This window comes from Cuculus canorus, chromosome 7 (genome assembly GCF_017976375.1).
Source record: "Cuculus canorus isolate bCucCan1 chromosome 7, bCucCan1.pri, whole genome shotgun sequence".
In the NCBI taxonomy this organism is placed as follows: Eukaryota; Metazoa; Chordata; class Aves; order Cuculiformes; family Cuculidae; genus Cuculus; species Cuculus canorus.
The window spans coordinates 34,164,919-34,180,059 of record NC_071407.1 but is presented as its reverse complement, the minus strand read 5'-3'; the positions used below and the strand labels follow the sequence as shown (position 1 = coordinate 34,180,059).

Below are 15,141 nucleotides of genomic sequence, written 5' to 3'. Positions count from 1 at the left end.
TCAAAGAGACCGAGCCCTCTCGAAGGGAGCCGAACGCGCTCCGAAGGCAGCCGAGCCCGCACGAGTGGAGCCGAACGGTCCCGAGCGGAGCCGAACGCGCTCCGACTGGGACCGAGCCCACACACCCGAAGGGAGCCGAACGCGCTCCGAGGCGAGCCGAGGCCGGCTCGAGGAGGGCCGAACGAGCTCCGAAGAGAGACGAGTTCGCCCGAACAGAGCCGAACGCGCCCCGAAGGCAGCAAAGCCCGCCCCGAGCGTGGCCCGACCAGCCTCAACAGGGGGGAGACAAACGAGCTCCGAGGGCAACCGAGCCTGCCCCGAGCGGAGCCGAGCCCGTTCCGAAGGGAGCCGAACTCGAACTGGGACCGAGCCCGCCCACCCGAAGGGAGCCGAACGCGCTCCGAAGAGAGCCGAGTCCGCCCGAACTGAGCCGAACGCTCTCCGAAGGCAGCGGAGCCCGCCCCGAGCGTGGCCCAACCCGCCCCAACGGGGGGAGACAAACAAGCTCCGAACGGAGCCGAACGCGCTCCGCCTGGGACCGAGCCCGCCCTGAGGGGAGCCGAACGCGCCCCCCAGCGCCGATGGAGAGAGACTAGGCAAGAGTTAGTGAGAATAGAGCTGTTTAATAATCCAAAGATTGGATCCCGTTGGTCGGTTACATACAATCAAGTTGTCCAAATGCCTTAGAATCATTTCCAGGTTACAACATGCAAGTGACCATGAAAATATTTGGCTCGATTCTGTATTCGTTAGGTTTCTGAACAGGCACTTACAGGAGGGCGGTGGAGCGGCTCTGGCTCAGACAGCGGCACGATGCCAAGAACAGAGTCCAGACCCGCTTTATCCCGGCGCTGCCTCACTCCTACAGCAAGCTTACCCCTGGCACCGGCGGCGAGAAGCCTTGGGACCACCAGCACAAGAAGCCTTCCTCGCGGCAGGCTCTGCCAGACGCCTGTGCAGCCGTGAACAGAGGAAGGCTGACTCCTTTAAGCTATATCTTCAAACTTGGATACCTAACAGATGATTAAGACAAACGATCTGCTCTGCCAGACGAGCTTCTCACAGTTTTAAGGCTCGACAGACTTCAAAATACCTTTCCAGAAGACCACAAAAAGCTTGTTTGCCCTCATAGCTAGGAGGATGTCCTTCAAGGACATTTTGCCTTTCCTCTCAGGACAGTGAGGAGACTGCGAAAGCATGAAGCCAGGAGAAACCACAGTTTCGTGTATTTGCAAAATAATCACTGTTTCCAGCATTTATTTCATTGTTACATTCAAATACATGATGGGCTCAGCACCCCAAGGTGAAATCATGACATCTCCACAGTCACCAATGGCAGGAGCGACTATTGAAAGAGGGATGGTAGCGAGAAGTGGGACAGGGAGAGAGGGCAGAGACGCTTCCTAACGTCCTACCGACAGATTCAAAGCTTCTTAGAGCCCTTGGTAAGGTGGCTGAAGGCTCCACAGTTATCACAGTCACAGTGCATCTACGTGCAGTTTCAGTTAAACCCTGTTTAACACCGTAATTAGAAGTCTTGGGACAAACTCACCTTTAACCTCGATTTTGTGTGATTTAGTCAATTGTGATTTAGTCAAAACAAAACAAATGCAAATATGCAACATTGGAAAGAAACATGCAACAACATGGAGAGAAATGCTTTAGTCTACACTGTATAGATGATCAGCAAAAATCAAATATACCCACCTACCATGCATGGTAGTAACTAGATTTAAGCGTATGCATATCCAAGTGCACATAACATCATGAAATAAAAGTAAATGTGCAGTATAAAATAGTAGCTTAAGAAAGTTCCAGTGTTTGAGAAAGCACTTTATTTTAAATGTATATACATACTTGAATGTTTAACTGAAGAACGCTTTACTAGTATGGTAAATGCAGCACTGTAAGATGGAAGAAGACAGTTGTAATGGGAATTTTGGCGTTCTTTTCCCCACAGGCTGCAACCACCTTTAACCTGCTGAAGCTTCACAAAGTTTTTCGCCTCATACCAGTTCACATTTCAGGTTGCTCAGCAGACGCTTGTGATTCTGGAGATTCAAAACGCTGGTGAAAGTTTGTTCGTTGTTTCCTCAGCTTCTCAGGAGCTTTTCTCCATAAAATTATTTCCTATTTGAGGAAGCAAACACTTTTCAAACCACCACTCACCACCAAGCCAGCAGCGTCCAAGTTCCTGACAGGCAGAGACTTTGGGGGGGACCAGGGGGGCAGGGAAACAAATCACCACAAACACCTCTGCATCCCCAATACCTACAGAGCAGCGCAGTACACAAAGGAATGGAAAGACAACACAACTAAATTTGCACATTTAGTTACTGCCTGAATGCTTATGTTTATCAGTCCTGAGCAGTTACCTGTTCATTAACAATCCTGAATCTCAACAGCATTAGAGTTCAAGGTTTTCTTTCTCCTTTTCTCAAAATCCAAAGGCGATCATAGCCACTGTGTGCTCCAGTCACCTTGTCTTTCCATGTTTTATTCTAGTGCCTTGTCTATTCTTTAAAAGGAAGATTCTGATCTAATCCACATAGCTCCATTCCAGTAACACCTTTCATTATTCCTTTACTCAGCATGACCGTGACTTTTCTTACATTTTCAGTTGGATGTCTTAGCCTTTATTACAGTTTTGCACTTTTGAACCTGACCTAATGCTGGGAGGGGAAATCTACTTGCAGTAGTTTAAGAAAGCAAGAAAACAAATGCACTCGTAGCTCACTTTACCTACAAAGTGTTTTCATAGAATCATAGAATCACCAGGTTGGAAAAGATCTCTTAGATCATCAACTCCAACCATTCCTATCTGCCACTAAACCATGTCCCTGAGCACCTCGTCTATCCGTCCTTTAAATAGCTCCAGGGATGGGGACTCCACCACCTCCCTGGGCAGCCTCTGCCAGTGCCCCATGACCCTTTCTGTGAAAAAGTTTTTCCTGATATCCAGTCTGAACCTCCCCTGGTGCAGCTTGAGGCCATTCTCCCTTGTCCTGTCTCCTGTCACTTGGGAGAAGAGCCCAGCACCCTCCTCTCTACAACCTCCTTTCAGGTAGTTGTAGAAAGTAATAAGGTCTCCCCTCAGCCTCCTCTTCTCCAGGCTAAACAACCCCAGGTCCCTCAGCAGTTCCTCGTAAGACTTGTTCTCCTGCCCCCTCACCAGCTTCGTTGCTCTTCTCTGGACACACTCCAGAGCCTCAACATCCTTCTTGCAGTGAGGGGCCAGAACTGAGCACAGGATTTGAGGTGTGGTCTCACCAGTGCCGAGGACAGAGGGAGAATCACCTCCCTGGACCTGCTGGCCACACCGTTTCTGATCCAAGCCAAGATGCCATTGGCCTTCTTGGCCACCTGGGCCACTGCTGGCTCATGTTCAGTCGCTGTCAACCAACACCCCCAGGTCCTTCTCCTCCGTGCAGCTCTCCAGCCACTCTTCCCCCAGTCTGTAGCTGCACAGGGTTGTTGTGTCCAAAGTGCAGGACCCAGCATTCAGCCTTGTTAAACCTCATGCCATTGGTCTCAGCCCAGCGGTCCAGCCTGTTCCGATCCCTTTGGAGCCTCCCTAACCCTCCAGCAGACTGACACTTCCTCCCAGCTTAGTGACATCTGCAAACTTGCTAAGGGTGCACTCAGTGCCTTCATTCCAGTCATTGATAAATATATTGAACAGGACTGGACCCAGATATTCACAGGGCGACGCTGTTCTGTGGCACTGAGCATCCTATCCTTACTCAAATAGTATCCGTCGTCCCCCCTGGATCCTTTTGCAAGCTAACGTTTTCTCTACAGCTTCCAATACTCGCCAGCAGAAACTCTTGCACCATTTATAAAGCACAGGTGGCTTTTAATGTGCAGAACATTTAAAGCAGTGTGTACAACAGCCCAGATGGTTCTGCAATGAGATTCCTATAGACCATACCTGCTGTTTGAAGTATCGTCTGTCTTCTTCATCCACAAGCACTAGATTTAAGAAGTACCTCACTGAAAATTTTTTGTTGACATCCCTCATTGTAGGAGTTGGGTCATAGCCTGCTAAGAACAGTCTGATAGGAATCGATTCACCTTAAAGAAAAATAAGTTCCAATTAGTTCCTTAAAACTGCGTATCAATGTGGCTTCAGAAGGCATGGAAAATAAAGGCAGTTTCCCAAGCGCTGTCTGTTGGCCTTCCTTGGTTTAAGAAAACAAAACGGAAAACGCCCAACCACACTGAACAGAGGGGCAAGCCTGAAATCAAAAGCGGAAACAGTTTCTCAGTGGAAGCATGGTAGCCAGGCAAGACAAAAGCATCAATATCTTAAACTCTTTAGAGCTGGCACACACCACGGAGCTCAGTTTGAACTGAAGTGGTAAAAGCATTAGTCATCAAATTTCCAATGGTAAACAAGGGTAACAATTAAAGGACTCCACGTGAAAAGCCCGAAGTTGATGAAACTATCTGCTTTGAAAAGGAAAATCCACTATAATTTCTGCCACTTAAGGAGAAGTATGGTTTCTTCAAGAAAAAAAAAAAAAACAACAAACAACATATCCAAGTCATGATCTCTCCTCCAAATTTTTTTCAACTCAAAAAGCTTACCCTTTAAAACAAGCACAATTATTTACCTTTAACTGGTGCACCATCCATTATTTCATACTTGGCAATGGTTTCAGTCTCTGTAGTGGTACTGGGACCTGGTGAAACAAGTTTTCACTGTGAGAACGCACACTACCATTTTAAACATTTACAAAGCACCATCACAGCAATTTCAACTCTGCAGCATTCAAATTACACATCGCTACATTTCTTGCCTTTGTCTTGCATACGTTACACACAGCTAAAGGAAGCAAAACCTTTTCCCAGGCAGCGCATCTACCTCCAACTCTGCATGCTGGCACAGAAGAGGCAGGAGCCAGTGCTTCAAAGGAGCCCTGGGCACGCAGGCTTTAAACAAGGGATGAGCTTGCAGGGCAGGACTTGTGAAAGAGTTCTGTTTGTGGGCAGCGCTAGCGACGGATACCACCAGGACATGATCAGACTAGAAACCTGAAGGGATCTCACCCAGCCTGAGAGCCACCTTTCTCCAGAGCCCATGATGAAGAGACCAGAGCACCTAGGTTACCCACAAAAAGCAACAATAAAGCAGAGCGTTCTGCCCTTCCTCTATTGCTATGGAAGCTTTCTCATCCTCCACACAAGCAGCTTGCTAGGGCCCCAGCTGCTGAGGAATGAGGTCACGAGCCACAGCCTCTTACTGCCTTTCTCGTTCCAGAGTGTACAAGCCTGAGGTGCAACAATCAAGCTGTTTCCGCTTCAAAGCCTCTTGATACTTCCACCGTATCAGTGTTAGGTTGACTGAAAATGACACGTTTCTAGAACATGAGAGTCACGCTACTCTTTTTTACTAAGCCCACTTTGCCAGCTAATCTCTGCAGAGGCAAGGGGGTCGTTGGGATGCATTTTACACCTTGGTCATTATCAAGGCTGCATATTTATTCCCAAATTCCATTTACAAAGGTTCATGTCTGTGAAGCTAGCCCAACAGGCACAACCCCAGAGCAGTGCTAGACGAGCCACTTTGACTACTAAGTACGATGGCCAAAGCACAAAATGCCAACAGCAGTCAAACACCAGTGACAGAGAAGCACCAGGAGCATCAGTTCAGCCAAAGCTGCAGCTGTTGACTTCACTCTCCAGGTCTGCATAAGGCTCAAGCGCATGCAAGTTGCCATTTCTTCTGAACTTTAGTTTCTCTTACCAATCCCAGTGATCTCCTTTTTGATCAGCTGCAACTCCATGTGCTGAATTTTTATTCTTACTAAGAGGAAATATATTTTTCCAACAATCACATCCTTTAAGTGATACCTTTAAAAGAACAGAAACAGGGTGTCATTAAGGAATAACCACAACTTTACAACTTCTCGATACAACAGGCAGTTACCTTACCTGCCTGTTAACTACTTAGAGCTTAATTTCCCCACTGTGTAAAGCATCTCTGCCAGATCAGCGCAATTAGCACTTTTCCATCATTGTGGTAGTAGTAAAGAAAGTACTACAGTTACAATGAAAAAGCATAAATACAGAAATTGAGCCTCAAATGACCTGCCTGTCAGTACTGACAGCAGAACAGACAAGTATTTCTTAAAAAGCCACTGCGTAATTAGTAACCAAACAGCTCAACAAAATAATAATTGAAAATGTTGTTTTACATTTTAAGTCTCCAGATGTCAGGTTGCTCAAACATAACATATTCTACCTTTGTATCCTGATATATTTGAATGTGTTTTGTTCTAAGTGACACTTACTTTGACTTATTGTATTCAAACTCTATGTGAAGACAGTCTTCAATGCCCACTTCCATTTTAATGGAGTTGTTTACATCTGGGTATGTAGCAAGCTGGTGAACAATCAGATCATACTCCTTCACCAAATCTGACAGTCGTCTCACTATTGTCACTTTGAGAAAATACCTAGGAAGAAAGCCACCAAGTCACACATAATTACTCAGATTTGCATGAAGTAAAAGCCTTTGTATTCTGAAGTACACGTATTTTCTGAAAGACGAGAGGCCATTCTCTTAAGACCAACGTAAAAAAGAATAAGACACTAAAATATAAGACAAAATGGTTATAGGTGGAAATGTGGGGGTGTTTTGTAGTTTGATTGCGGGTTTTTCTTAAAGGAGAGACAGAGATTGTCTTCAATTGACTGAACTAAAAGAAACTTAGGTGTACAAACAACACTGAGTAATTCCAAATACAGAGAGCAGAAAAGGCTACATTACACCACAATCTCAACTCCAATCAAGGCACACCAGCTACTGCCCATTACATGGCTGGTTTGAAACCCAACAGGAAGAAGGAAGCAGCTTAACTGCTAACTTACAAACTTGCTGCAGGGGAGGAAGGGAGAGAAGTCTTAAAACAGTTACAAACCTCAGTCTGACGTTAGCACCAATGTAGGATTCATACGGCTTCTCAACCTGCATGAATTCGAAGTCATAGCTTCTGCTTTGGGTCAGCTCTCCCGGTAAAGCCAGCTCTTTCACTAAGTTTACAAATTCATGGGTATTGCTTTTGTCATTGAAGAGTTCTAAAGTTGAGAAAGTTGAAGGAAAATATGTTTCAGCGTTTATTTTTAGCAAGCAAAACTCTCACTAATTTGGTAGGAGCAGGCGGGTGAGGACAACAGAAGCGATTAATTTGATTTAAGTCCACATCTTAGACCAAATGTTTTATCCAGTTTTTCAAAGTTACCATCAGTTTCAGCAGCCTACAGTAAGCGTTCCTAAGGCGCTGCCTGCAATCAACAGAACGCATACTTGAAGCTTCACTAGCACAGCATCGTTTCTTAACAACAATTTAGCTAGCTTTAATAAGTACTTCTTGCCTTGCATTCTCTGTAATTAGCATTGCCTGATTTTGGCTTCCAGTATTTATTGCCGAGGGGAAAAAAAAATCTAAGCATCATCAAGACTGGCTCATTTTGGACAGGCCAGCGATCCCAACTGGCATCCCACAGATTAACAACACCAATCAACTCATTTATTGTTACTACCAGTTTACAATTAAGTGGCTTATTACAACCACTGGTCCAAGCCAGTCATTTAGAAATAAGTCCTTAACACGTAAGGAGAGACACATCAGCCCACAGTAACGGCATCTCCTGTCCCCAAGCCACAATTATTCATCCCTAGGTCTGTGTCATGCAATTCTCACCAAGATAAAACTTAAAAAGACTGAAAAAAATGAACACCATCATAAAAATTATCCAAGCACTTTAGTATATAAAAACTACCTTCTCTACAATTCACAGCCAAAAACATCAGCCCCGAACACCAGTGATGGTCAGTTTTACTAACGCTGAAGCTTTTTAGAAGAGAAAAAAAATGAACTAAACACACCAACTCCACTGTTTATCATCGCCGATTTGGTAGAAACAAACACTAATTCACATCAGCTGCTTATGTTCTAATTATCTAAAGTGTACTTTGTTTGCTATGACAAGTATTTATATAATACAAGTTTATTGTTGCATACCCAATACGCTCAGTGCCAGTCAGAAAGGCTTTACTCTGAAGAGCCGATTTCAAATAAGGCTCTGACATGCAGCTGTAATGCAGACAGATCACACTATTGGGACACTTTTTGCTTTAATATATTAAAGCTTGGAAGGATGCAAAAAAACACGGACAAGTACAAAACACTCAAACAAGTAGGTCAAAACACTTCATAATTCTGAGGCTTTCTAACCAGCAGCACAACAGAAAGTCCCAGAAACACACAATTCAAGAAACACTACATCAAATTAAAGTCATTCAGAGAATAAAATTTATGTAGAGTAGATGAAGAACAGCCGGTACAGCTATTGGAGGACAACAGACTAAAAGAAGTTGACATACATAAGCTCTGTTTTTTCCCTACCTCTATAGGCCTCACGCCCATCACACCGCTGCTTTATTCTGAAAGTTTGCTTTAACAGCCCCACTGACCAAAACCTCAAGGGATAAAGCAGGAGGTGCCAGAACTCAGCCATAGCTGCTACCTAACAGTTCAGACTGAGGAGAAACCGAGTATGTGAAATTCCAAAGTGATGGTATGAGGCTGAAACTTGAAGATTTAACTCCAAGGGGGACAATAATGCAAAGAGCCCTCTAACACAGAGGGAGGGAATTTTAGGATCAGCCTAGGAGTGCAGAGATTACCTCAATTAGAGGAAAAAAGAGTTAGATGTGGTCAGGATTCTTCATAGTTCAAGTGTAACTAGATTTGGATAGAGTTGTAAATAAATATTTTTCAATGCCATATTATGCTACTAGAGAGCACAAAGACCCTCTGAAGCTTCAATACCATCTTACCTTAACAGTATAAAAATAAATTTCAGAAAACCAACCACCAAAGAGTTATTTTAGAGTTATAGGCCGTCTCATCATTTCTTTTCCATGCTGCTTCTCTTTCAGAGCCAGAAATAAAGACAAGATTTAAGAAGTCTGACACACCCTACACCAATTATTTTGGTTTAGGACCTTAACTCCAGGCAAAAGCAGAAAAAAAAAATAAAAAACCAAGTGCGTTTATTTTGCATCTTACATCAGCATCATTCATCATTTATAGCCAGAGGGAAAACTGTGTTTGAGTTAAAAATGAATAGCCCAACATCTATGAAGCAGAAAGCATGCATACCACGGCCACGAGTTTATTTTTTAGAAGCCTCTAGTATGTCTTAAACTCTTAAATTGTCTGAGACATACTGAACACTCGCCACTCCAGTTCCCTCTCACACATACATGTCTTCCCTCCCAATGACTTTCTGACTAGCACAAATTAGTACATGACTTGCATTAAAATGAGGAAGATATAATCTTCCTTTGGCACTTGTCATCCATAAACCCAATTGGGCTGCAATCTTTTAGCCAAAGTACTGACAGTCACAAGTGCCAAGTTCCATAAACCACATGAAACTAACATCCCTTTTATAGCTTAAAACTCACCAATTTGTCCTACAAATTCAATTCTAATTCCTTGGTGCTCTAGCCTCTTCCCAGGCTGCCTGAAGGAGATGTTCACCTACCAGGGGCAAAAAAAACACCAGTTAAATTTTTTCAGCACTTTCACTTTAACACATGTCCTTAGTAAAAAGGAAAACACATTACTACATGCCTATGGCAACTGAGACCTCTTCTCAACAGCACTGCCTGAGCGTGAAGACAACCAAATCAAACAGCTGATTATGAAATTAAGCATTATTGAAGTATTTAAGGAAAATCTAACCATTCACAAGACTGAAATTAATAACTCAGCCTGAAAATTTCAAGTCTCAAAATAAAGAATCCAAGCCAGAGCTTAAGCAGTTTGCATAAGCCAGCCGTGACCCTCTTGCCATCTTTGAAGGCAGAAAGCTTCAAAGCATCTTCTGACAGCCACATTTGGAAGTCCAAAAAAAAACTGCCATGAGATGCATTCCTTTCAAATCAAGTGAGCTGAAGTCCTCAGCAGATGGCCGAGTATCCGAGCCAGGGAAGTCAACGAAAAATAACAGATAATGAAACCCACTGTCCAGATCTTCATTTGCGAATTTGATTCTCACAAACAGACCTCGCCTAACAAGAAAAGATTCTATAAGGTTAATTTCTATGGAAAGATGTAAATATTAAGGCTATTTCTTATGAGGCAGTGATGTCTGGGGAAATTCCTGTACCTTAAAATCCAGTACATCATTGCTATCAGAGTAGGAAGCAAATGACTTTGTGGTGAAAAGGAGGAGAGAGGCAGACGGAAGCTGTCCAATAAATTACTGGTCTTCCAAACCTCCTCGTCCCACTGTGCTTGTGTTAGCCAAAACTCACCAGGCACCTCTCAGACATCATCAATACAAACAAGAAGTGCTCAGGCCAGTGAGTATACAGTGGTTCCCTCAGTTTCTCGAGTTTAAGGCCCATCTTGTGACAGTTTCACATGCCTGAAAGGATCTTTCCGGAGAACCAAGATCTTAGCATCTACTCTTAGGAGTGGAAAGATACGCAGTGACAATGAGTCGGTCAAGACTGAAGTGGGTATTAGCAGTCAATCTCAGAACCCAATACCTTGCTCACATTTCTTGGAGAAAAAGTAAATCATCACAGAAATATTCAGAGAATGGAAACGACTCAGTAAAACCAGAGTGATGGCAAGGAGTTCCTAGGTGCAATACTAGAAATAGAGGAATTCCTCCGGCAATCTCAACTTCACTTTTTTTCTTCCAACAAGAAAAACTCCTGTTGACTCAGCAGCCAGCTGAACTTAATATGTTGCTCCTCTGATGCAATTCCAAAAACCACTTCAGGGCATGCAACATAAGGCTTCGCTTTCAGGGTATGCAAAGCAGGTTAGCTGCACCACAGCCAAAACGTACTGTTACACGTGTCAAGTTGTGGATCTTGGAGTTGAAGGAAAAGCAGGGGGATTCAGTTTAGAATAGTTTTCTTGCCAGAAGCAACAACAGCATTGCACACAGTTGCACAAAAAGCTTATTCATAACTACAAGATTAAAAGAAACAAGTAAACAGTTTCTGTCCAAAAGGTTCTATTCTATCAGTTGCCTGAGTGACTATAGTTAAAAAGATCATACGTAGGGAAATACTGTTTCCTTTTCGAATAACAACACAAGCGGAAATTGCAGCTCTTGCTTCTATCAATTTGTCATTTAATTTCCTACATGCATCTGCATAACAGACAGTCATTTAAAAAAAAAAATTATTTACCTTTCCCGAAACAGATTCTCCATCATAGAAGAGAAAATGCTTTTCTACTTTACCATCTTCTGTTTTGATTTCTGCAGTTTTTCGTGTTTCAGCATCATTAAGAATAACGTCAGTCTCACAAACAGGAGCGAAAAAGCCTCCAAGAAAACTCTGGAATAACAAGAATTAGTTAAGTTACTACAGTGGACACTCCATTTTAAATGTGGGATTTGCTTGCAGCTGCACACTATGCCTTAGGGAAAAACATTTGTGCTTCCATAGAGTTACAAAGCCATCACATATTAGAGACCCAAGAAACAGCAATGACAATAGACAGTTGTTCATCTAGCAAATAACTGAAATCAGGTCAGTAACAAGCAGTGACAGCTCGTACAAGATATAACATTTGTAAAATCACACAGCATCATTACTACTACACTAAAACACAAAGAAATATTTATGCTGCAAATACAACTTAGGTTTCTGTTGCTGCAAAGTTTCCAATCACTGATTTCACTTTAAAAAAATTAATCATTTTTAAACCACACTTAAAAAAAAAATCTTAACAAATTTATTCCATCTGGTTTAGGATTTGAGGTGTTATGCAAAAAAAAACTTACTTTGCTTTATACTTGCTCTAACTTACTGCACAAACAGTAGTAATGCAGATGACCAGGAGTAGGAGGAATAGCAGAAAAAGCAGAGTGAAAAGAAACAACACAGGATATATTACAAGGCCTAAAGCATCCCTTCGGTTGGCAAAGGAGGATGGGGACTTTATTTCCTGCCTCTTCCTACGCTCCATAGTTCTCTTCACAAACAAGGAGAGCACTAGCAGGTTTCAGGACAGCATTTCCCCGCACAATCTACCCATAACACAGCTCCAGACAGCAATCCAGTGCAAGCATCAAATGCTTGTCGTACATTTGACCAGCACCAATCACAAAAAAAATAGAAGAAAACAGCCTTCAACCTTGCACAAACACTTCTTACAAGGAGCTACAAAACACATCAGCGGCTCTGTGAGAAACTCAAGATTAGTACAGAAGTCCACATTTTCTCCTCTGAATTAGGCACTAATCTGCTTTGATGTATTCCAGTAGACAGCACTTCACTGACTCAGGGAGACTTTATTTTTGAGAAATTGCCTGGTGCTCTCTACAATAGCATCCATTTGGTCATTCTCACTTCACCAATCTTATCTCACAAACTGAGTAAGAATACATTCAAGACGTTCTGGGGCCTTGAAGTTTGAGTAGCATTAATAACAAAATATCTAGATGTTTCATCTGAACACTGCTGCCTAGCAGTAGGAACTTTTTGCTTACTCACAAGTCAAGCAAAGACACGGTGCAATTCTGAGCTATAAACCAGCAAATCACACAACTGACTTTGTATTTGTTCAGTTACCAAGTGGCTCTGGTTCAATCCACAAAGACGTGTGTAACTAACTGAAATCTAGCGGCATCTATTGCACGTTTGCAGAGGAAAACAGAAGCAGATGATCAACAAGGTGGTAAAAGATAGGGCCAAATGGTCCTCAAAGTCTCTACTAAGCATGTATTCCCAGTACTTGCTGAAATGGGAAACAGATCTTTTTTAACATCTGCACACTAGGACCTTTCTTGATTTTTGGCTCCTGGGAAAATGGAAGAGAAAGGTTTCAACAAAAATTCCAAGTGTTTTAAACCATTACACAAGTTACTTACGGGCATGCCCATATTTTTTTTCCTTAGAAATTCTGCATTCCTTTTCCAGATTAGCCTTATACTTCACCCTCCCACAAGCAAACACAGAAGCACATCAGCTTCAAGTAAACACTACACAAGAGCTCTCAGAGGACCTTCAAATTACGAAGCTGAACCATGATTTAAAGCAGCCAGCCAGATCCAACATTGGTCACACCACTTCTCAAGGCATACTTCAACTGCACCCCATAGAGATTAGCCATGATGTCATCCAGAGAGGACAAGAACATATGGAATAAAGAGATCAACAGCTGGCATCTCCTCCAGTTGCTATCAGAGGACTTGCTGCAGGGAAACTATGCTAAACAAGAATTATTTTAAGCCATCATATGGCTTATTATGTTACAGCTCAAGAAAATGAAGGGAGAGAACTACGGTCTTCAGAAGCAGGCTGTGCTCGTGATCTCATGAAAAAAACAGATGCTGAAGACTGCGCTACATCAGGACTGGGATCAATCCGTGTTGAGTCTGTATGTGTTACAGCAGAAACAATTTGGTGTAGCAGAACGCTGCATAAAACTCAACCTATCTATGCAGCCTGACTTAGTGGGATGAAGCTTTGTGCTTGTCAACACAGTTTTAATGGGATAGGTTCAGGTAAAACTGATTCAGGCTTTTAGGATTTGAAGGACTCCCAGCAGCGGATCCACAGGGCAGAAATCCCAACCGAGGCTTCACATGGAGCCCTAAAACCTTTTGTGTTTCTGACAGAGGCTCACATTAAGGAGCTTCAGAACCTCCAAAAGGAATCTTTAGAACATATATTTTTTCAAACCCAGCCATAACAGCAGGCCAGGTGCTCTGCCTGGGCCCTGCTGCTCTCTGCCAGCTGGGAGGGAAGGGGAGAGAGTGGGGCGACGGAGGGGAGAGAGTGGGGCGACGGAGGAGGGGAGAGAGAGAGGGGCGAGGGAGGAAAGGGGAGAGAGAGGGGCGAGGGAGGAAAGGGGAGAGAGAGGGGCGAGGGAGGAAAGGGGAGAGAGAGGGGCGAGGGAGGAAAGGGGAGAGAGAGGGGCGAGGGAGGAAAGGGGAGAGAGAGGGGCGAGGGAGGAAAGGGGAGAGAGAGGGGCGAGGGAGGAAAGGGGAGAGAGAGGGGCGAGGGAGGAAAGGGGAGAGAGAGGGGCGAGGGAGGAAAGGGGAGAGAGAGGGGCGAGGGAGGAAAGGGGAGAGAGAGGGGCGAGGGAGGAAAGGGGAGAGAGAGGGGCAAGGGAGCAGCCCCGGCCGCTGTCTCTTGCAGCGCTGCCCGCGGCTGCTGTTGATTCACAGGCGGCTCCCGCGCTGCCACCTCAGGGCCTCGGGAGGGCAAAGGCGATCCGCGCTGCGCCCCCGCCCATCCCGTAAATCACGCTAACCGCCCCCCCACCCCAAGCCGCGCGTTTCTCGCCGGTTCTGCCCAGACCCGCCAGGCCCGGCCGGGGGGGGCGGAGGGGCGGCACCGGCGGGAGGGCAAAGCGCGGAGCCACAGGTGGAAACGGAGCAAAAGAAGGACGGGAAAGCGGGGAAAGCGGGAAAAGCGGCGGCACCGCCGCCGCCCCGGTCGGGCCCGGCCGCTGCCGCCACTGCGGCGGGTTTCGGGGGGTGAAGGGGTCGGATCGGCGGCCCCGGTACCGCCTTCCCCCCCCCCAGCCCCGCACTCACCATGGCGCGCACCCCGCCGACACCAGCGCCCACCGCCCCGCGCGCCGGTCATGTGACCGCGCCCCGCCCCACCCACGTGACCCCGCGGGCCGCGCCCAGTCACGTGATCCCTCTGCCACGCCGAGACCGCTCCCCCACCATGACCACGTGACCGTCTGCACAACCGCCCCGTCAAGCCCCGCGCGCCTGTCACGTGACCTTACTACCCGCCACGCCACGCCTCCTCCTCTGTGCCGCGCCCATTCCTTCATGCCACTCCCACTCCTCCGTGCCACGCCCCCTACTTCACACGTGACCGCCTGCCCAGCCCGCGCCCCTTTATTACTTGACCTAGCTGCCAGCCAGGCCACGCCTACTCCTCCATACTACGCCCCCTATCCCACAGGTGACCGCCCGCCGGGCCCGCACCTCTGTCACGTGACCTCACGCCCCCACCATTACCCTCTGCCAGGCCTCCGCTCCTTTGTCACGTGACCTGGCTGTCCGCCACGCCACGCCCACTCCCTATGCTACTCCCTCTGTATTGCACGTGACTTCCTGTCCGGCCGC

The 15,141-nt window shown here is 45.5% G+C and overlaps 1 protein-coding gene across 1 annotated transcript; it reads right to left on the bottom strand.

Moving 5' to 3' along the window:
- Positions 1-602: 602 nt before the first annotated feature.
- Positions 603-14,686, bottom strand: VPS26A (VPS26 retromer complex component A). Its single transcript, XM_054071854.1, has 9 exons — positions 14,593-14,686; positions 11,231-11,380; positions 9,482-9,557; positions 6,927-7,083; positions 6,297-6,461; positions 5,750-5,856; positions 4,617-4,685; positions 3,932-4,074; positions 603-2,130 (listed from the first exon to the last, which is right to left on the bottom strand). The coding sequence occupies exons 1-9, from the start codon at positions 14,593-14,595 to the stop codon at positions 2,017-2,019; spliced, it is 984 nt and encodes a 327-aa protein (XP_053927829.1). The 5' UTR covers positions 14,596-14,686; the 3' UTR covers positions 603-2,016.
- Between the last annotated feature and the right edge of the window lie 455 nt (positions 14,687-15,141).

Excerpts from the sequence above, each read along its gene's own strand:
- VPS26A (XM_054071854.1), bottom strand. Across the intron at positions 5,857-6,296 it reads TTTGAATACAATAAGTCAAA|GTATCACTTAAAGGATGTGA; the intron begins GTAAGTGTCACT and ends GTTCTTTTAAAG. Across the intron at positions 4,686-5,749 it reads AAAGGAGATCACTGGGATTG|GTCCCAGTACCACTACAGAG; the intron begins GTAAGAGAAACT and ends TTGTTTCACCAG.